The following is a 22,020-nucleotide window of genomic DNA, read 5'->3' as shown; positions in this document are numbered from 1 at the left end:
TCACAGAGCTCACATCTGTGTGTGTGTGTGTGTGGAATGTTTATGAACACTGTTTGTTTGCAAGTTCGCCTAAAGTTCTTGCCTTGTCATTTTGATTTTTTTCCCCCTCCATCCCCTTCACTGCTGGATTCTTTCAGTAAATGCTATGTGACACCAAGGTCAAAGTCAAATGACTTACACAGAACTCATACGGATCCTTCTCCATGTTTACGTACAAATCATTGCTGGGTTTTTTTTCAAATGTGCAGCTATGTCAATAGCACTGGTGCAATGGGAGCAAGTGTGCTTTGCTGGGCTTGAGTCTGACCAGGAGCTGATAAGCCTGTCTTAAAATGAAACCCACCATCGCAATGTTCTCTTAATTGTTTAGTGCTCTTCCAAGGCTCTATCGCTGCTGCACAGATTGGAAGGTCTCTGTGTTTGCAGCAGCACACATGATATCTGCTCATTTGAGTCCCTCTCTATCAGAAATGCCAGATGCTCACGGCCTCTCACAACCTCTGAACATCTACAACTGTTTATCCTGCAACTGTTTCTCCTTTATGTCCCAGAGCAATTAGCTGCTCGTTTCAGGGTGTTTGAGGAGGTTTTGTGCTTGCAGATACTTAGTTTGAGATAAACAATGGATTTTTCCTTGATTTGTTTAAAAGCTCTTAAAGGAATAGTTCTCCCTAAAATTACATTTATTCTATAATGCAATAATTATATAATGCATTTGAAACAAGTATAAGTACTGTATCTGCAAGGAGATGTTTAGCAGAATGTTCACGCTGCTTTTTCTTATTAAGACATATATTAAAACAAAACACCATATATACATATTACATTTTAAAATATTACATTTAATAATACATTTTCAATACAAGTTAAGCTAAATCGAAAACAATTGTGGCATAATTTTGATGATTTTTTACTCGTCTCTCCTTTACAAAAATGGAGGTTACAGAGCCTCTTTTTTTGGAGGATTTAAAAGCAGAAATGTAAAGGTTATTATGTGTTAAAAGTTGTGTTTTCTTATTATTTGAGCTATTATTTTTAAATTTTAGGATTTTAGGTATCAGCTGCTGTCTTGACAACAATATTGTAACTGTGCACAGAAAATGTTTTACACTAAAATCAGGTTAACACTTGCATTGATTATAGTCTGTTTAACAGTGAGTATTTTACAAATTGTTTACAAATTGGCCCATTAACTTCAATTGTAAGTGCCTCCACGCATGCAACATTTGTGATTTTTTTAAAGAAAAGGAGAGAAGTCTAAATGTATTTGAGATAGTCAACATAATACTGGAGCCTGGAATATTCCTTAAGAGTAACAGACCTACATTTAAGTCATTATTTACCAAAAATATTTCCCTCTGCCATACCTTTTATATCTAATTTGCTCTTATATAAAGACATGGGTCATATGAGCGATGCAAAATGTTGGTTGTTGGTGCAAAGTGTGAATACGTTTTAGGATTTATGATTGAGGGCAAGATTGTGGAGTGTAAGAAGCATGAATATTTAGCTAAATAAAGAAAACCATGAAGGTTAAATCATAGAATGATTGTTTTTTGTTTTGTTTTTCCCCTGTAGAGGTGCGTGACATCGAGTTGAACCTGAGCTTGAATAGAACGGTGAACTCGCTGCAGATGCCGAGAGTGGAATACACGGAGATAAACATAGAGGATTACAGTATGTTAACCAAAACTGCTCCAAAATGATTTAAGAGGGATATTAATATTATATAGATGCAGATGGATGTCTCTCATTGTCATACACAGGACTCAGCATGCAGATCCTGAAACCTGCAGGCTTCATAGAAACCTCACACTACCCACTTCTGCTCCTCATGTGAGTAAATGGCAATTTCATGCAACATTTTCTTTTCTGTTCTTTACAGGCCCTATGTCTTTCTACATAACAACACACACAACAACAAACAAATTTGATATGTAAAATGTGTGTCAGTGTCCCAACAGTTTCTCTGAACTCGGTTGGTTGAATCCCTCATTAAAAAAAGTCAATATATACCCTTCTCTTACATGTTATTTTTCCCCAGAGTCCCACTTATAATGTTATTCAAGGTTTCTTGCACCTAAAACCTAATTTAGTTATTCATTTACCCGGTTTTCCACTGTTGTAAAAATTACCTCTTTTACGATTGGCTAAAAATTAGTGATTATATAATATAAATATAAATGCCAATATTTGCCTATTTTCAATTATGCCCGATTGGAGGGTTGGTTAAGAGAAATGATGAGTCCACCAAATGTCAGCTCAAAATTCTTCCAACAGCCTTGTTAATGTTTTAATAAATCTGAATAAATAAAGATGTAATAATAATAATTATTACTATAAAAAATAAAAACAAAATTAAAATGTTTTAAATAATTTTTTGTGGAAAACAAAAAATTATAAAAAATATTTTATATTATGTTATTGTAACGGGTGGCTGTATAAAGTGTACAATGACAAGGAGAATCTAACAGAAACACTTTATTTAACAATTCTAACTATCACAGAAAAACACTACTGTGTAAACTCAAACGAGAACGAACAATGAACAGAGGAAACTAAGAGTAATCAACAGAACTAAGAACAGGTGAGGAACTTATGAATAACCATGGAAACCTACTAACAAACATAACTCAGAACAGGGAAAAGAATGAAACGAACCCAAAACAGCATTAGAACGTAACAGTTATGTTATGTATTTTACTGATTTCATTCAATATTTTATAAAAAAAATATATTTATCTGCATCTGAATAGAACCAATACAATCAATAATGCTCAACCACTAGCAACGTCATGCTAAGGTGCTGTATACCAAATAGGTGTCATTAATATGTAAATGGGGCAGTCAAATGTTAAAGTGCTCATTATTAAAAAATTTCTACTCTCTTTCATTTTTTAGAAATTAAGTTTAAATAAATGGTTCGGGGAAGAAGCTTTAAATCCTGAACTTTATAATTTGCCTGTAGTACAGTACAGTCTATTATATCACAGAGCAAATCCTATTTTCCATGATATGAGTCCTTTAAAGCGTGTGCTGCAGGTCATCCTATTAACACACAAACAGCAGTTCCTCTCCTGCACTGCGCTTCATGTCTCATCAAGAGTCAGAGTGTAACTCTGAAATGGACTTGAGTCGGTGCTATTAATCTTGTCTTTTCAGCCGTACACTTTCAGCCACTGTAATTACACCACAAATGAGTTCACCTGAAGCTCGCCTTCAATTAACCCACTCGCCGCACACATCATGCACACCGCGGTAGACAATCACCTGTGCTCTCTACAGAGACGCCAGTGCAGGGACTGTAGAGAGTGTGTTAGGACTATAGTGAATATAGTGACTGTGTCTCAAAACCCAGTGAGCTGTCTACCAACCTTTGTGAAAAACTGATTATTATACTTAAAAAGAAATAAGTGTGAAGTGAATGTAATGTTTTCTGACACTTAATTGCATATTAAATGCAATCGAATGAAAATGTGTTATAGTTTAAATATATATTAAATGTAATTAGCTGAACTTTAGAATACTTTTTAAACACACTTAAGTAGGATTTAAGTACATATTTTTATGTAATTTCATAATTACATCTATTGTCATTGAAAATTGATTAAAGTGTATGCCGTAGGGGTGTAATGAATCCCTCATGTCACGATTCGATACATGCCGCAATACTGAACTCATGATACGATATTATTGCGATACTCCAAGACATATGGTTAAAGGTTAACGAAAAGTCTGTTCTCGTTAGTCTCTATGGTTTCCAATCAGTTAAGTCTTGTCAGCTGTTCCTTGTTTAGTCTACTTATGTATTTATACTCCCTGTTCTGTTCTATCCCTTGTCGGTTATTGTTTCTGTGAGCGTCATGTTACTCCCGAGTTTACTATTAAATGCCTTGTTTTTCTGAATATCCTTCGTCGTGCGCTTTCTTCAGCCCAGAAACGTTAAAGATTAACCGACCAATTTAAACAAAGATGAACTTGATGGACTCACCCACGCTGCAGCTTCTCCTCCGCCCGGAGAGCAGGCCCTATCTGGGTTACCTGACCTGGATGATCCGGAATGGCGACCTCTCCCTCACAGCCAACAAGCCCGAGGCGCCCACCGAGGTCGTTCCTGAACCAGCCCCGGAGTCGACACAGGTGAGTCAGTCCATCGCAGAGCCAGGAGCGGACTACAACCTAATAGACCTGTGGTCCGCGGATCCTATTCCCACCCAGTTCCTCACATCATTTTCTTCATCTGTCCCGTCCGGAAGTCTTCCGTCCGCATCCCTGCCTGTCATCCTTATCCTGTTTCCATCGATGGTCATGACCAGCCCCCTAGATCCGTCAGCACCACTGGTGTCGTGTAGCTCCTCGGCTCTGCCACCGCCGCTCACTCCGTGCGGCTCATCCTCCGCACCTCGGGCTTCCCTGCCACCAGCTTGGCTAGAGGCCGAGTCCCCTGCTGCACCTCGGTCCTCCGGACACACACCTCCATCTCGACCTGTCAAGCCGTCGCCTTCACCTCGACCCACCACTCCTTCATCGCCTCCGTGGTCCGTCTGCCCGGAAGCTCCGCTGGGCTCGATCGCCACTCCAGGTCGGCCTTCAGCGGTCAATGTCCAGCTACAGCCACAGACTTCCGGGATTCGGGCTGCACCCTGCACCCCTTCGGCATCCCTGGACTCCTCCCTTCCTCTGACCTCCCCGTCGGCCTCCCTCACCACATTGTCACCCTGGTCGTCCGTCTCCACGTCACTGCTTCAGTCCCGCAGATCAGCGGCTCAGCTCCCGTCTTCCGGGTCTACGGTGTCGCCATGGTCCGTCGGCCACTCAGCTCCGTGGGATCCTCAGCCACCCACGGTTCCGCCGCCGTTGACCGTCTCCCGGGTGTCGTCCTGTCTGTCAACTCAGACACCACTCTGGCTCCTCCCCCTGTCTGCACCACCATGGTGTCCATGGCCAACATCCCCAGGTTCCAGGCTCCGCCCTTTTTTCTGTTTTTTTTTTGTTGTCATCACGGCGCGAGGACGCACCTTTCTGAGGGGGGTGTAATGTCACAATTATGTTCTGTCTTGTCTCCACCTGTTCTCCAATCAGTTAAGTCTTGTCAGCTGTTCCTTGTTTAGTCTACTTATGTTTTTATACTCCCTGTTCTGTTCTATCCCTTGTCGGTTATTGTTTGTGTGAACGTCATGTTACTCCCAAGTTTACTATTAAATACCTTGTTTTTCTGAATATCCTTTGTCTTGCGCTTTCTTCAGCCCAGAAACGTTACAGTACTGTTGATTAAAATACTAAATTTGGTGTTACATTGTGGGTGTAAATTAATAGGCTTGGACTTGGTGCTGGTAACCCAATGCACAGGACAACGGTGACACCAGATAATATTCAAAAATATTCATGATTCTGAAGCTGAAAATACAGATTTATTTTAGACGCACTCTGTCACTGACCACATATATTTAAAATAATGTTGGCCACTTTTTACTGGTAACATAAGACATTTGGCATTACCAGGACCCACAAATATTACACCATTGCATTATTAATTATACATTATATTCAACATTATATATAGTAGTTTAATGAAGTATTGACACTAAAACTCTGAAAACTTGAATTTTTTTCTCACATTTTGGGTGAACTATACACAATACACATTGTCACTATCCACAATACATATTGTTGCATTTTTGTATTGCGATATATTGTGACACGATATATCGTTACACCCCTAGTATGCCGAATGTACTGACAAGTATTTATGGTAAACTCTTTATGGAAAACTAACGTAAAATATACATTACAGTAATTTCTACTAAAAAGTGTACGTTATGTATTTAAATATAGTTGTAATTGCACATTTGTAAGGATGATATTTTTAATAAAAAATAAAATTGTACATAATAATATAAAATAAACAGTTAAAATTATAATCAATAAATAACTCATCAAAGTAAGTGTACTTCAGTTTAAATTTTTTTTTTTTCAGTTTTCATATTTTCACTTGGAACATTACAGAACGTAGATAGCATTGCCATAAATGTTTTCCAGATAGGCAGCTTACTAAATTGAAACAGCCAGTTTGATCAAGCACAAATGAAATGCTTTTCTTAAGAAAACCTAAAAGGTTAGTCTTTTTTTCTCCTTGGTTTGCCCTTCTCTCTCAGAGATGGGACTCCAGGCAGTCAGTCGGTCTCAGAGCAGTTCCACATTGACTGGGCGTCAGTGCTGGTCAGCAGTTTTGGGGTGGTTGCAGTGCGCTTTGACGGTCGTGGAAGTGGCTTCCAGGGGACTAACTTACTCCATAAGGTGCAGCGCAGGCTGGGAATGTTCGAGGAGAAAGACCAGCTGGATGTCCTCAGGTAGTTGAGCAGCCATCTGCACCCTACACACACTGAACATCCATCAGTGCCAACACACAGCTGCACGAAGTTACTGCATCTCCTTAACCGCATCTCCTTAACGATCTTCAGTCATTTACATGTATACCATGGCCTGACTTCAAAACTCAGTGATATGACTGACACTGACTATTCAGTATGCAAGAAGGTCCTACAGTGGCAGACCGTTTAACATTTTGTCTTTTGTGTCTGGCAGTGTTATGATGCAGGAGCCGTACATTGACAAGACTAGAATTGGAGCTTTTGGGCAGGTAAATACATACTGCATTTTACTGTTATTATCTGTCCATACAGACATTTCTTTGCTTCTCTCATACACGCATGCATACAGAGAGTACATTTAAAGATCTGTTAAGCCTTGATTTTCTGTAAAATTTACATATGTGGCTTCAACAACTAGATGCATTTACTGTACACCTTTCCAGTATCATTTGGAATGTGTCTCAAGCCACCTCCTGAAGTGGTTTAAGTGATTGGATTTAAAGCGTTTCACTGGGCATTTACACCTGGTCTTTTCACGATTGGATAGCATTTTGCTGCCCTGATTGACAGCTTAAAATATCTACATAGGCAGCTCACTAGGTTTTTGAACAGAGCTACATTGTCTGCGACCATTGAGGGTTCACTTAAAAGTGTGACTCATCCAACCGCAGTTGTGATGATGAGAGAGTCTACAGAGCCTGTCTGACTTTCAGCATGTCACATAAACTCTTCCTCTCTCGCTAACTTCCGTCCTGAAGAAGAGCAGAACAAATTGGTTTCATGCAGTAAGAAGAACTTAATTGAGATCATCTACATTTCTGGCTACATCTTCGTTTTTTCCCATGCCTATTTCTTTCCTCGAAAGATTGATTTTTTTCACAGGATTAATTAATGCATGTTCAAAGGCTGAATTTTGGCCTCACTTTAATGAGCACAGACAGTATCAGAAACTTCTGTAACTAGAATTGAAAGTGCGATCTCAGAGCTCTTGAGTCGAGTGTCTTGTGTTTCAGGTATATGGAGGTTACATCACCAGCCTTCTGCTCAGCTCTGAGGACTCCATGCTCAAGTGTGCTGCAGTGCTCTCGCCCATCACAGACTTTGCACTATATGGTAGGGGTTGTGTGTGTGTGTGTGTGTGTGTGTGTGTGTGTGTGTGTGTGTGTGTGTGTGTGTGTGTGTGTGTGTGTGTGTGTGTGTGTGTGCTTGTTTATATGACTCATGAGGACACAAATTTGTAAATTACATGGTTACATGGTATAATTACACTGGTATTACTGCATAAACATGGTTTATGAGGACATTTCCTGAGTCCTCATAATTAAAATGGCTTAAAAAGCTTACTAAACAATGTTTTATTAAAAATGTAAAAATGCAGAAAGTTTTCTGTGATTTTCTGTGGTTTAGTGGTGGGGTTAGTGTAGGGGGATAGAATATACAGTTTGTACAGTATACAATTACACCTATTGAATGTCCTCATAATGATAGGTGCACTAACGTGTGTGTGTGTCTTAAGACGGGTGTCCAATCATGTTCCTGGAAGACCACTTTCCTGCAGAGTTTAGCTTCAATGCACATCTCTAGAAGTTTCGAGTGATGCTGAAGACCTCGATTAGCTGGTTTAGGTGTGTTTACTTAAAGCTAGAGCTAAATGCTATGTTATCCGCCATGTTGTAATTACTGTAGTTTCCTGATGACAACACGTGACATTCTACTCGGAGCTGTTCACATCCTTGAACTGACAACACCATCAACGCCTAAATGAAACTGCAGCAGTCAGGTGGTACGGCGGTCACATGGTACAAGTCAGAGTTCTCAGAAAATACCCAGTTATACATAACATTAGGTAGCTGTTGATTCTAGCATTATACTAGCTAGGCCATAACTTGAACATTGGGGATTTATTTATTTATTGGTAATGGTCTTTTTATTTACTAAATTAAATAATTAGAAGATTTTAATGGATTTAAGCGAATGAGGAAAAAGAATGAAGAATAGTAAAGGAACATGATTTTTAAATAATTTGAACTATTCGTAAATAATGAACTATTTGTAATAATAATGTAAATAATATTTTTATATTATATATGAATATATGAATTAAAGTGAATATGTGCATAATATGTTGAAAACACAAAATGGCAAAATGTTTCTTGTCTTGTCACATTCAGATTTATGTTATTCTGAACAGAATGTGGCCAGACAAGAAACAATTCAAAACTGTGAAATATGGCCACATAAAGCTTAGTATTTTGCATAACAGAATATTACTGTTGTTGGTTGTTTAAGCCGAGACATTGTTTTTTCATGCATCTGTCAATTTTGGGCTTTTTGGCTTTTCAAGTATTTTTTTCAGACTAGTGGAAAGAAAACATCTAAAATACACTGTGAAGTGTATCTTTTGTAGCACTTTATCTATTTGCGTCTGTAGATTTCAATTACAGTACATATCTTACAAGTCTGTTTTCTCAAAATGAGTTTTTTTCTCAAGCACTGACTCATAAATCTCCACTTAAGTAGCACTAACATGCACCAAACTTTACAGTTTTATTCCTATCTTTTTACTGAGGGGTTTGTTCAAATATAATTTGCCTGATTTTATTCCTTATATATGCATTTGAAGGAGTTTCCCTTTCAGACGCAAAATGTATGGAAGGAGAGTATTTAAATGTGATTTACTAAGGTAAATTTACTGGTATTTGCACCATTATTTACCACCCCAAAAAAGCATGATGCTTTTAAAAGCCTGATGGATTTTATCTAAAGGTTTAGTAAACTATTCCATTAAAAAAGGGTTTTCTGACAATTGTGTCATATGTTAGCAGATGCTAATTGGTGGATTGCGTTGGTCATCAGTAGATCATGTGCAGAACTTTCCACTCCCATCGGCGTTTTTTTGGGATTGCGCTCTCATGCTAATTGACCCTGTTTAGTAAATCTGGCCCTTATTCATCCAAAATAGATGTACGTGTGATATCAGGAGTGGGAAATATCATGAAAATGCTTGTCCCACCCATAGCTTCTCTCTTGATGCAATATCTTGAAAATGATCCAAGATGCTGAAAAATACATTGAGATGTGATGTAAGATATCACCAACAACCGAACCAACAATTAAAAAAAAAGTGCATGTGCATAAATGCACCCTGTTGGAACGTCTCCTAAGGAGGATTGTCCAATTCATCATCCATTCCTGCATCTCCTTGTCTGCGCGTGTCAGTGGATCCCATCAGTATTCTGAGAGCAGGGTCTGTAGGAGGACTGAAGCTCTCAAATAACTCTAGAGGAACAGAGGGATGAAAAATGGAGCATGTGTGTGTTCATCATAAACAATACCTCACATCTTACAGCGGCAACAGCAGAGGAATCGGCTCATAACTCACCAGGCGCATCAGCGTGTATTGTGAAATGGCTGTGCAGTGATTTTTATCAAAGGAAATGCTCGGAAATGAACTCTGCCAGTGACAAATGTCACCGCTGACTGATACTGTTCTTATTTCCTTCTTTCAGCTTCAGCTTTCTCAGAGAGATATCTCGGCCTTCCCAAGCCAGATCGGAGAGCATACGAGGTACATTTCCTTAAGCTGGATTTTGTATTGCCCATTACTGACAACACTTATAGTGTGCTCTTTAATGTTTCCACAGATGGCCAACCTTGCATACAGAGCGTCCCAGTTCATCGATAAAAAGTTTTTAATCATTCATCCAACAGCAGATGGTGCATTTTCTTTTCCACTTCTTGTATGTCTTTGTAAAGGATAGAATGCTGTCAACTGACACACATTTCATTTACCTTTTAGAAAAAGTTCATTTTCAACACACAGCCAAATTCATCTCCAGGCTAATCAGCGAGAGAGCAAATTACACTCTTCAGGTAAGTGTGCAGATTTACTTAGTTTCTAAGTTCTTCCTTAATTTTGGATATAAAGTTTACACTGTGGCTAAAGCCACCTTTACACAGGCTGATGGATACATATCCGGAATACAATTTCAGCTTGGGGTGTGTTGAAATGTTTAGACTTTTGCAACTAGACCTTATGCGACCACCCGACCAGATGAGGGCAGAGTAAAAATTCCCAACATTTTTTTTCAATAACATTTTCTCCTCCAAACACTATTTCTGCAAAATGAGCACTGTTATGAATAATTAATGTCCGGAATAATTATTTTATAATTATTTACAGTAATAAGCCCTAGAAGACCTATGATTTTCCATTACTTTTTAACAGGATTTTCAAAATATTCTGAGAACACTTTAAAGGTTTCATTTGCAAATAATAGTTAACATGAACTAACAATGAACAATACTTCTACAGCATTTATTCATCTTAGTTCATGTTAATTTCAACATTTACTAAACATTTTTAAAATACAAAGTTATATTTTTTTAACATTTGTTAATGTACTTTGAACTAGCATGAACAAATAATAATAAACAATTAGATTTAACGAAGATTAATACATTCTTTAAAGATATATTGTTAGTTCACATTAGCTAAGTCTAGAGCTGCACTATTCTGAATAAATTGAGAATCACGATTTGTTTGTTTCAAACAGAGATCATGATTCTTCTATGATTCTGAACAGACAACTAAACAAAAGAACATGTCATTTACTAGAGGTTCTGACAAAATGAGAATTGCTGTAGTCTATTTAAAGTGTTTAATTAATTTGAATGAATTATTAAAAAAATATATTTGAATGAATGATTCAATGACTCACTTTTAAATACGTCTTCATTATTGGATGAATCAGTGTTTTTTGAATGAATGATTCAATAACAAATACATTTTTAACAGTCACTTCTCACCACTTACTGGTGTAACGATGTATCGATACAGTCATTATTTGAAGCGCCATGTTACTTTCTAAATGTGATTTGCTGTATTTTGATCACTTCCGTAGACATCACTGTTTATGTCTGAACTAATAACTCCCAGTTCTTCTGTGATAATATGAATATTTTTAACACAGAAATAACGATACTGTGTGGCTGAAAGACTGTTTTTTGAATCGGTTTCATTCTTGACATCTGCTCTCTCTGGCTCTCTCTAAGGTTTAATAGACAATGGCGAATCGTTGTCGTTAAGGAATGGGATTGCGTGGGTGTTTGAATCGAGATCGCGATCTTTTAACGATTAATGAAGCAGCTCTAGCCGATGCATTAACTAATGTTAACAAATGAGACCGTATTGTAAAGAGTAACCATTATGCTTCTAGCTCAATTTTAAATGAACCAAACCAACCAGCTCTGAGAGAAAAAGCCACACAAAAAAAGAAAAAAGTATATGAAAAGACAAGGTCCGATAAAGCACTGTGAATGATGTAATAAAAAAATTATAATTACAGAAGTATAAAACAAATCAATATACTTACAAATCGTCAGTCAGTCAATCAAATCAAATCACTCACAGTGCTTTATGGGAGTTTGTGGCTCAGCGACTTCTGTAATTGGTGGATTTCTCATCAAGATTATGGGTATTGTAGTTCTTCACTGGAAATTCTGCATTCTACAATGAATTTGAAAACATGCTTATGGTTTGTTCAGAAGCTTATCATCACATAACATCCTCATAGCCGATGACAGGACAGTCATGAAAAACGTATACACTATTTTTCAAAATCAGTTTATCTGGTAAATGAATGAGGTTTTCACTTGTCCACCCTGCAACATCTGTGGCGACTGGACACTGAGCCCTGTGATCATCCAGCACTGCTGCCAGCAGAAGGATTAGATGCGCTTGATGCATGCAGCTCATTTAAACAGATTATACAGGCCACTCTCATGAGCCACGCGCTAACACGCTGAATAATCCCATTATATTCCCACACTAGGAGATTTCCTCTTTGCTTTCTGCTCCCTAATAGATTTGCTATTAATTGCTGGCTGGTGATTGACTGTGGAATTAATTAGGGCAGATATTCATCAGAACATTTGTGGTCGTCACTGTGTCAAGCTGTTCTTCTCAATTTATGATCTATTAGGTAGAGTCAGGGTGCCACACACACACACACAATAAAGTATCATCGCAGTGGACGTTTTTGGACGTTGCTCAGTTGTTTTCACACTTGGTTGGATTGTTTGGTTCAAACCCATGGTTCAGTATGCGTTCTGTACCACAGTTCATCTCATGTTTATTTGTGCATCTCTCCATCATTGTATTGCATTGCATTATCGTCTGAGATCATTATTGGGAGATATAGAGTAACAACTGATATTTTATATGCATTTTATGTAAGTAGTCTGCTATACCTCCCTCTGGTGCTTTTCGAGTGTCGGTCAAAAAAAAAGTATTTTTATTTTTATTTTTTTATGTCAATGAAATGAATACTATATTTTAGTTTGATAATGTTTTTTATTTAATATTTTGTATTTTTAGGTGATTTTTTAATACTAAATTATATTTACGCTGTATTTATAATTCATTTATTCACTTTTTGAGCATAGACCTGAAAATTGAATTTCCAACTTAAACTGTCGTAAATCTTCAATGCTTTAGAGCACAGACTTAAGTTTGATCACTTTTTAAAGACGACACTTGGCAGATTATTGCTGAAGTGAAAAACGTTTTAAAAAGTGAACTTAAAAAAAGTAACAAAATTTTACGTGTATTGTTATGGAAAATGCGCAAAAATACTATTTTCAATTTTTATATGAAATATATATTTTCGAAATCACGTTTTACTCTAAAACTGCAAGAAAATCAAAGCCATAAATCTAAAAAAGTTGTGTTCCAAAGTTGAGCTTGATATCTCAAAAAATGAGCTTTCAGGAAGGTTTTGTTTGGCTGTAGTACCAAAAGTTTTCACTAGATAAAATTTGTCTCCCATTCATTTCCAATGTGGTCAAAATAGACAAAAACTATTTTTTTTTTTTTTTTTTTGAATAACATGCAATAAATTGTTCACAATAAGCTCAGGAACATCAGTTACATTTGTTTTGGACTTTGACACAAGCACAAGTGTGACAATTTACAGGACCATTTAACCTTTTCGAATCATGTCCATGATTTTATCATGTCCATGAAACCTTTACCAAGTTTTGTACCATTCCAATGAAGTAAAAAAATAAAAAAATAATTATGTACATTTTTCCGGTAAAAAATGACAGAAGAGAACCAGAGGGTTATATCTCATTGATTTAGATTATAAGATATCAGGATTTCAACTTACTTTTTTAACATATACTGAATATATCAGCAACTGCACCAAATTGCATGTTTTTGCTCAGTTTGGCCTTCTAAATAAAACTGAGGTGTTTTTTCGGCATCAAGTATGAGCTCGATATTCTCACTAGATCATACTGTATGAGCCATAAAAGCCTGATGGATTTTTTGTAAAGGTTTAATAAACTATTCCATTGGGAAAAAAACGGTTTTCTGACTACTATGTCATATGTCAGGCTTTACAGGGTTAAAAAGTAGCAACAATAAAACATAAAGGCAAGGTCGAAAAACATTTCCAAGACCTTGATATGAAAATAAATGTTTTTTTCAATGTGTACTATTGATTTCACCAAGCACTGATCAAACTGACTTGTGCTCACACCAAGCGTGAAAGCCGTATTCAGAGTTGTGATACTGAACTCATACCGTTGCCGTTGTGTCCTTTGCTAGATCTACCCAGACGAAGGACACTTCATTCACAACGAGGGAACGCGGCAGCACCTCAGCCAGTCGCTGGTCAACTTCTTCGAGGAGTGCTTCCGGCTCCCGGATCAAGTGTTCGAGGAGGCGCTGGAGGAGGAAAGCGAAGAGGAGGGTTAGTCCCCCTGTTCCATGGTGTCCAAGCACAAAGCCAGCTCCTTTTGCCACATAATATGCAACCCATAGATTTGAAGCCACCCGTTTTCAGTTCCCTCCCAGTGTAGCATGCTGACTCTGAGACCGCCCTGCCTCGTGTTCCTGCCTCCGCTCCCCTTCAGGTGCTCCTCACTGTCATCAACCCTCGACCGTGGCATCTGGCTGGCGCCACATCGTCTCGCTCTCCCCAGCAGGCCAGTTATGAGCTTCTGAAGGTGTTAGGAGTCTCTGGTCTGTCCATCAGGTTGACGGATGAGATGCTGCGATATGAACTGACCGCCGAGCACGTTTGGCCTTTGAATCCCAGAGAGCTGTGGGACTCGCAGGAGTTGAAACAGCAAGACTGAGGGGGGTCATTCGGTGTTTGATTCAAATAGATATTTGGTGTTTTGGGAAAATGGGGTGTTGTTGTCGGGAGAACGTGTCATTTGTGGTTCAAAAGGTCTTCTCATGTCCAATTGTGCTCATGTCTGGTGTTGCAATGTAAAGTCGCACATGAAAAACATTCACTTGGATATCGATAAAACTTGTTTTCAGTGTTTCAAGCGTGTCCGAGTCTTGGAAATCTTGTAGCCTCAAGTGTGTATTTTTAGATGGTGTTTATTCATTGCAGAAGGGGAGCGAAAACGATTCTCATTATTCTAACAGACCATGACAGTTGTACAAGACTGTTGATCCCACTTCTCAGCGTGTGTTTCCTTGAAGTGATGGTCTGTCAGTGCTGGAGAAAGCACTCTATGTTGATTTAGTCACTGTGCCTTATTACGGGGGCGAACGATCCTGTTCGAGCCTCCTTGTGAATATCACCAGTCATTCAAGGCTTACGTTTGATTAACTAAAATCCTGTATCTAAAACGCTCGCATTACGTGGCCATCACAAAATCTATTATTGACTGTAATAGCATCCCGATAACACTGTTATTTTTACTTGCGCATGTGTGAGCCGATGTTGTTTTACCATCAACAATTCGAACTCGCTCGCATCCTGCTAATAGCGGTTTTCATCCACTTTAAGAATCGAGTAATGGAGCATGAAATTAAAATGTATGATTTCAACATTACCTCAGTATTAAACTAAAGCCCCTCTGAGGGTTTACAGACACTTTGTAGAACATTTGCTGATTCATGGCCAAAACAAATCTGTACATAAAAAGTATATTAACTTTTGTGTTAAAGGGATAATGAAAACTCGACCCTCATGCTGTTCCAAACCTGTATGACTTTCTTTCTTCAGTAGAACAGAGATGTTTAGCAGAATGCTCATGCTATTCTTTCAGTACCATGAACATCAGTGCATGGAGTTGAATGGAAACAAGCCTTCAGTGTTTCATGGAGCAGGTCATACAGGTTTGCGATAAGGGTTGAGTAAATGATGACAATATCTGTCCCTTCAACTCATTAAATACAGTATTGTGCAAATGTTTCACATTACAGCAGTGGCCAACTCATTCCAGTTGGCATTTATATTATTTAATTCACGTATGTTTATGTTTTGCACAGTACTGTATATGAACAGTTATTGGTTGCAACTTTTTTCCTATTAAAGCTCTTGAGGATGAATTTTATTTTGTGTGGATGAAATGTTCATGTTTAATATTGATGCATTCACAGTGCATGTCGAAAAACCATTTGCAACTCAAAAGTTATTTTTTAAAAATGGTCAAATATCTGCATAGTATTTTTGACGGCTTGAATGTTCAAACTTGCATTTCATTTCCGGTAGTTTTGTGAGTGAGATCTCGGTCTTGTCTGCTTGATGTATAAATGTTACTCAAATATCATTTAAGTCTCTGAATATCTGAGTGTTTCTTGTACATAAAGCATTTGAAGGTATGTTGTTCTCCTGTGTCGAGCAGAACGGTGGAGGTCACGGTTTCTATGAACTGAAGTGTGCAATGAAAAAAAATCAAATGGGACCAAGAGTTTGATGGGATTGCTGTTTACTGACTCAGCAAGAACAGTCATATTGTGGCACCTCTCAGAAATACAAACTATTTTATCATCACCTTTGTTATGATTTGTTTTCCTCACTTGGAGAAAAGAGGATGAATACTATATGTAAGTAACCAAAATAAACTGAAAGCCTTCAATGTTGATGTCCTGCTTTCTTGTGAATTAAGTGAACGAGTGCATTTACATGCATGACCTTAAGACAGCGAACACTAAGGTTATGTAAATAAATGTCTTGGAAGGTGTTTTGTTTTGTTTTTTATCTCAGAAATGTCATAAACGGTTTAAATAAAACTCAATCAGCAGATCTACATTTTTGCCTGTGATCAATTCAGTGTTGCATATAAACACCTTTATCACTGGATCCGTCAGCTTATTCAATTTGATGTTAAAGGGTTAGTTCACACAAATAAAAATGATGTCATCATTTACATACCCTCATGTCATTCTAAGCCTGTGTATCTATATCTATATCTGTATCTATCTATCTATCTATCTATCTATCTATATATATATATATATATATATATATATATATACAACCCCATTTCCAGAAAAGTTGGGACATTTTGTAAAATGCAATAAAATTCACAATCTGTGATTTGTTAATTCTCTTGAACCTTTTTTTAACTGACAAAAGTACAAAGAAAAGTTTTTCAATGTTTTCACTGAACAACATAATTGTATTAATACAATTGTATTTTGTAAATATAAACAAATTTTGACATTGATGGCTGAAACACACTACAAAAAAGTTGGGACTGAGGCATGAAAATATTATACAGGTTATCCAACTCTTTTGAAACAGTCCACAATGAGCAGGTGAACTGGTAATAGGTGAGGGTATCATGTTCGGGTGGAAAAGGAGCTTCTCAGTCTTTGCAAGCAAAGATGGGTCATGGCTCACCACTTTGTGCCAAATATCATGAGAGAATTGTCAAACAATTCAAAAAGCACATTTCTCAATGCAAGATTGCAAAGAATGTATGTCTTTCACCATCTACCATATAACATTCAGAGATTCAGGGAATCCAGAGAAATCTCAAATGGTCTACAACACAATGGAAATGTGTGCTGTGGTCAGATGAGTCCATGTTTCAGCTTGTTTTTGGGAAAAAACAGACATCGAGTTCTCGGTCCCAAAGACGAAAGGGACCATCCAGACTTTCATCAGTGACAGGTGCAAAAGCAAACATCTGTCCTGGTATTGGGGTGCATCAGTGCAAACGGCATGGGTGACTTGCATTTGTCTGAAGGTACCATTGACAATGAGGCATATATTTGGATTGTACAGAAACATTTAATGGCATCAAGATGGCATCTTTCCTGGGAAGCAAGACAATGCCAGGCCTCGTTCTGTATGCTAAAACGAGTGGTTTCTAGACACTCTGCACCATAGAAGGGATGTGCCTGACTGCAGTCCAGATCTGTCTCTTATTGAAAATGTAAGGCCCATCATGAAAAGGAGAATCGGACAGTGACGACCACAGACTGTTGAGCAGATGTCTTATATCAGACAAGATTGGGCAAATATTCCATTTGCAAAACTGCAACAATTAGTATCCTCAACTCCCAAATGATTAAAGAGTGTAATTAAAAGGAAAGGTGATGTGAGAGTGGTAAACATACCTCTGTCCTAACTTTTTTGGAGTGTGTTGCAGCCATCAAAATCAAAACTTGTTTATATTTACTAAATACACTTAAGTTGGTCAGTGAAAACATTGGACATCTTTTCTTGTACATTGGTCAGTTAAATAAAGGTTCAAGAGAATTAAAAAATCAGAGAATCTTTATTTTATTGCATTTTACAAAATGTCCCAACTATTCTGGAAATGGGGTTATATATTTAAAGATATTGGGAAGAATGTTGATAAAACAAACCGTTTTGTTTTTTGTTTGACAGAATAAAGAAAGTCATGGAGGTCTGGAACAACATGAGCTTGAGTGAACGATGATGAACTATCTCTTCAAGAGGGAAAAACTTGTTGTTTGCCTTGTCAGTTTATTTATTTGTATTTCAACCCTTGAAGAAATAAGCTATACATGTCAACAATAGGATTAAAAATTATCAATAAATTCTTTTTATTAATAATATTCAAAAAGAATAATTCCACCAAGTAATATTTCATTATGTAACTGTAGACTGTTTGCTGTTGCCAGCAATTAGCAACTATCAGTATAAACAGGCTTTTTAAATAAAGTTATCAACACTAAATTAATAAAACATCTGAGAGATTATGATAAAGTACAATTAAGACTAGTTTATGGACTAACATGAAAAGCATTTGAACTATATCTCATGACATTACTGTCACCTTGTGTTCAGATTTGATGGAAGTATAATGTTTGTGGTTTCTTGACAGACTTTGCCATCAAGTGGACATGTGCAGATACTGCAGGTTTCACTGGACTCTCAGAAATGAGTCTTGTATCATAGTTTCTACTTCATCTGTGAGCTTGTTATAGTCAGCCTGACATACTTTATGTGGATGATGTCCGCTGTTTCCCATGCACTTCAGCAGAGCGTCATGCATCTGCTCTCGGCCTCCAATGCTGCAGAGTTTATCCAACTGCTCAACAGGATCCGGTGGGATATCTTGACACTGAAGGGCTTTTAAGACAGCCGGAGCAAACTTCCCATGGTGTGCAGTGGAGCATATCACAAGCGGGCAGGTTTTGTCATGTATACGATCGGCGACTACTTTCCCGACCGCTGTGTGAGTGTCCATTATGAAGCCTGTTGTCGCGTGCACCTCCCGTATGGCCCTCAAACAGTCTTCCTCAGAGCACCAACCAGCTTGAACTTCCAGATTTATCTTCTGCCGTAAAGTCTCCGACATTTTAAAGATGCGCTCTCTTTCTAGATTCAAAAACAGATCTCTGACGAGACTTCCATCCCCACCGGAAGCGTGATGGATGAACCTCTCAAGGTTGGAAGACTTCAGGATATCAATGGCAGGAGAGTTTGAAACCTGCAGCTTCCGGTTGCGGAGATCATACTTGCCACTAGCGATGAAGTCGGATATGATGCAGTTATGATTGGATGCACAGATCACCTTCCGTATTGGGATTCCCATTTGTTTGGCATACAGTGCTGACATGGCATTGCCAAAGTTTCCGGTAGGGATGCACACGTCAATGGGGTCTCCGAAAGTCAGGGTGCGATTTCTAAGCAGGTCCATGTACGCTGAGCAGTGATAGACCACCTGGGGGAGCAGTCGGGCCCAGTTTATCGAGTTTGCGGTGCTGAGAACCGCGGCATATTCCACAGCTAAATGTCCGATCAAGCTCGAGTCCCCAAACATTCGTTTAATGCTCCTCTGGCAGAAGTCAAAATCGGACTGGACGCTGATGGACTTGGCATTGCCCTCCTGAAATCCTGTCATCTGTAGCTTCTGAATCTCACTCACTCCGTTCTCAGGGAAAACCACAAGCACGCCGATCCTCTCCCGGTCACTGTCTTTAAGATTGCTGAAGCCGTTCAGCACCGCGCTTCCGGTATCTCCAGATGTGGCCACTAGAATCAGGTAGTTGCACATCTGTGGCAGGCAGTGGGCAAACAGCTGAGGCATCAACTGCAGGGCCAGGTCTTTAAACGAGGCAGTTGGGCCGTGAAAGAGTTCTAGAAGATACTGATGATCAGTGAGGTGCTTTAGAGGCACAACCGACTGATCGGCGAAGTTCTGGCCGTAAGCACGACACACCATCGTGCTCAGTTCTACAGGGGACACATCCATAGGATGGATACAGTTTTCCAGTATGGCCACAGCTCTCGTGGCATACGGCATGCTGGATATTCTCAACCATTCTGAAGGTTCCAGTTTGGGGAAACCTTTTTTTGGTACGTAAAGCCCTCCATCTGGTGCAAGACCCTCTATGACGACATCACTGAAGAACTTGGAGTCACTTGACATTTGGCTCCTCGTTGAAACAAACACCTCTGATTCTGAATCCTCATATCTGAGCAGAGTCCTCAGGACTTTATCAGCCACGTCCTCCACGGAGTCTCCCGTCCCACAAAGGACTCTCGCGTCTAGCCATTTCTCATAAAACTGCTTCCTGTAATGTAATATCTCTCTCATAGAAACACCAGCATCCTGACCCACAATCCTGTTCACCTTCATTCGAGAGAGTCTCTGCATGATATCTTCAGTGTCCACATCCAGGTACACGGCCAGTCCAGAGCGCTTCAGGTGCCGCATGGCGTCCGAATGCAGGGGATTGGAGCCGGTCAGAGAGATGACACTTCCCGTGGCTGCAAACCTGCACACTGCTTTACCTTCTTCTTCAATAAAACCATCGCCACCGATTTCAGAGAGCTTGTCTGCCACACTCATTCCCCACGTCCTTTCGAGAACATCGTCATCTATATCAATAACAGGCATACCTAATCTGTGTCCCACAATCCGCCCTACGCAGGTCTTCCCTGCTCCAGGAGGACCCATCAGGAGAATGTTTCTTTCATGCGGTTTGGAGTTTTGGTTTGATAGCCGTGCTGTAGTGAAGTATGAAGGAGCAAATAGCAGGTGGGTCCTCAGCTTGCTCACTTTAGCCAACAGCTGGCTGAAACTTGCAGGGATCATCTTGGAAACAAGATCATATAATCTAGGAAGCAGAAATATAATTCAGAATTAAAATCATGTCAGTAGATATGATAGTAAGATTATAGATAATTTGCTAAAATACAAAATGTAATGTTTAGGCCTGGTTTCACAGACAGGGCTTAGACTAAGCCAGAATTGGGCCTTAGTTCAATTAGAGCATTTGAGTAGCTTTTATAAACGTGCCTGAGAAAAAAACATTACTGGTGCCGTTTAGAACAGGGCCTTAAAAGTCACAATGAAACAGAAGTATAGACAGATCTTTTCTTATGCATTGTGATATATTAATGTAACAAATTATTGAAAAGGAATAAAAGTAGGGCAAGGACTTGGTTCCACTCACTGAATTTTGAAATGTGGGCTTGCAGGGCTGGTTTAATCAGACTAAATGATTGGAGAAGTCTGGCATGCAGTAGCTACATCACCAGAGAGTCTGGTGTTTCACTGCATAAATCAAATTATATTTTTAATAAAAGATTACAAGGTCAAAAAAAAAATATATATATATATATATATGCATGGATGAAGAGTTTGCAATAAGAAACATGCATTTAGAAAATAGATAGGATGAATTTTCATTTCCTGCCGACTTCAAGCACTGATGTGCTGTGCAATTTAAATCTATTTAGTTATAAGTTGACATAACATTTAGCTTTTAGCAATCAAAGAAAAATACCAATAAATGTTTTTATGTTTTCATTATGTGGCTGGACATGAAACGAGTGTAACATGGGGGAAAAAAAATATTTCGTTTTTATCAATTTCAAGTGATTACATGACTTTAATGAAGACTACTATCTGGAATATATTTTAAAATATGACATGTAACGTTACCTTTGCAGAGAATAATAACCACAAACTACACTTATGTCTATCTGACAGTCTGTCTATCCGCAGAATATTAGGTTAGCAAGTTAATGTTTTCTGATAGGAGTACATGATTACGTATAATAGATTTACACAAATATTTGGCAATATGTAGAGTACAAAAAGTATGGTTTACCTAAAGCACAACGTTTATCTGACTAACAGCCATTGTAATCTCACTTTCACGTGCGCGCATAGCGTGGGCCATGTAAACAAACCGCCTCAGTACGGCAACAGCAAAAGGACATTTTCCGTTTACGTTCTGAGCCTTACATGGCCGTCGTCACGCTTTCTCAATAGTACCGTCATTTTCAAATCATAATACTAAAAAAAATCGTTTGCATGTGCATGTGCATGTTTTTTTGTAAGGTTTGTTAAACTTGGACGTTTAAACAACTGAAACTATAAGAATATTTTGTGACTAATGGGG

The 22,020-nt window shown here is 38.5% G+C and overlaps 2 protein-coding genes across 3 annotated transcripts in view; one reads left to right on the top strand and one right to left on the bottom strand.

Annotated features, from left to right (window-relative positions):
* Positions 1-14,278, top strand: part of dpp6a (dipeptidyl-peptidase 6a) — a 185,623-nt gene extending 171,345 nt beyond the window's left edge. The window contains 9 exon segments of the mRNA XM_084103255.1: positions 1,581-1,677; positions 1,767-1,836; positions 6,156-6,350; positions 6,586-6,640; positions 7,385-7,484; positions 9,881-9,939; positions 10,016-10,088; positions 10,171-10,244; positions 13,987-14,278. Coding sequence (XP_083959381.1) covers positions 1,581-1,677; positions 1,767-1,836; positions 6,156-6,350; positions 6,586-6,640; positions 7,385-7,484; positions 9,881-9,939; positions 10,016-10,088; positions 10,171-10,244; positions 13,987-14,136 — 873 coding nt within the window. The 3' untranslated portion in view covers positions 14,137-14,278.
* A 3,617-nt stretch (positions 14,279-17,895) lies between these two features.
* thnsl1 (threonine synthase like 1) lies at positions 17,896-21,822 on the bottom strand. 2 transcript variants are annotated; one of them, XM_084103434.1, is made up of 2 exons: positions 21,727-21,822; positions 17,896-20,727 (listed from the first exon to the last, which is right to left on the bottom strand). In XM_084103434.1, exon 2 carries the CDS (start codon positions 20,703-20,705, stop codon positions 18,525-18,527), a length of 2,181 nt encoding a protein of 726 aa, XP_083959560.1. In that variant the 5' UTR covers positions 20,706-20,727; positions 21,727-21,822; the 3' UTR covers positions 17,896-18,524. The 2 variants fall into 2 exon arrangements, with proteins under 2 accessions (XP_083959560.1, XP_083959559.1); XM_084103433.1 differs by having other exon boundaries at positions 17,902-20,727; positions 21,558-21,778.
* Positions 21,823-22,020: the final 198 nt, after the last annotated feature.

The sequence above is a fragment of the Abramis brama genome (genome assembly GCF_963993115.1).
Source record: "Abramis brama genome assembly, chromosome: 24".
NCBI lineage: Eukaryota > Metazoa > Chordata > Actinopteri > Cypriniformes > Leuciscidae > Abramis > Abramis brama.
The sequence above is the reverse complement of the archived record's forward strand: the minus strand, read 5'-3'. Positions and strand labels throughout refer to the sequence as shown.

What these genes read in the sequence shown, in the direction of transcription:
- thnsl1 (XM_084103434.1), bottom strand. Translation starts at nt 20,705, where the DNA reads ATGATCCCTGCAAGTTTCAGCCAGCTGTTGGCTAAAGTGAGCAAGCTG.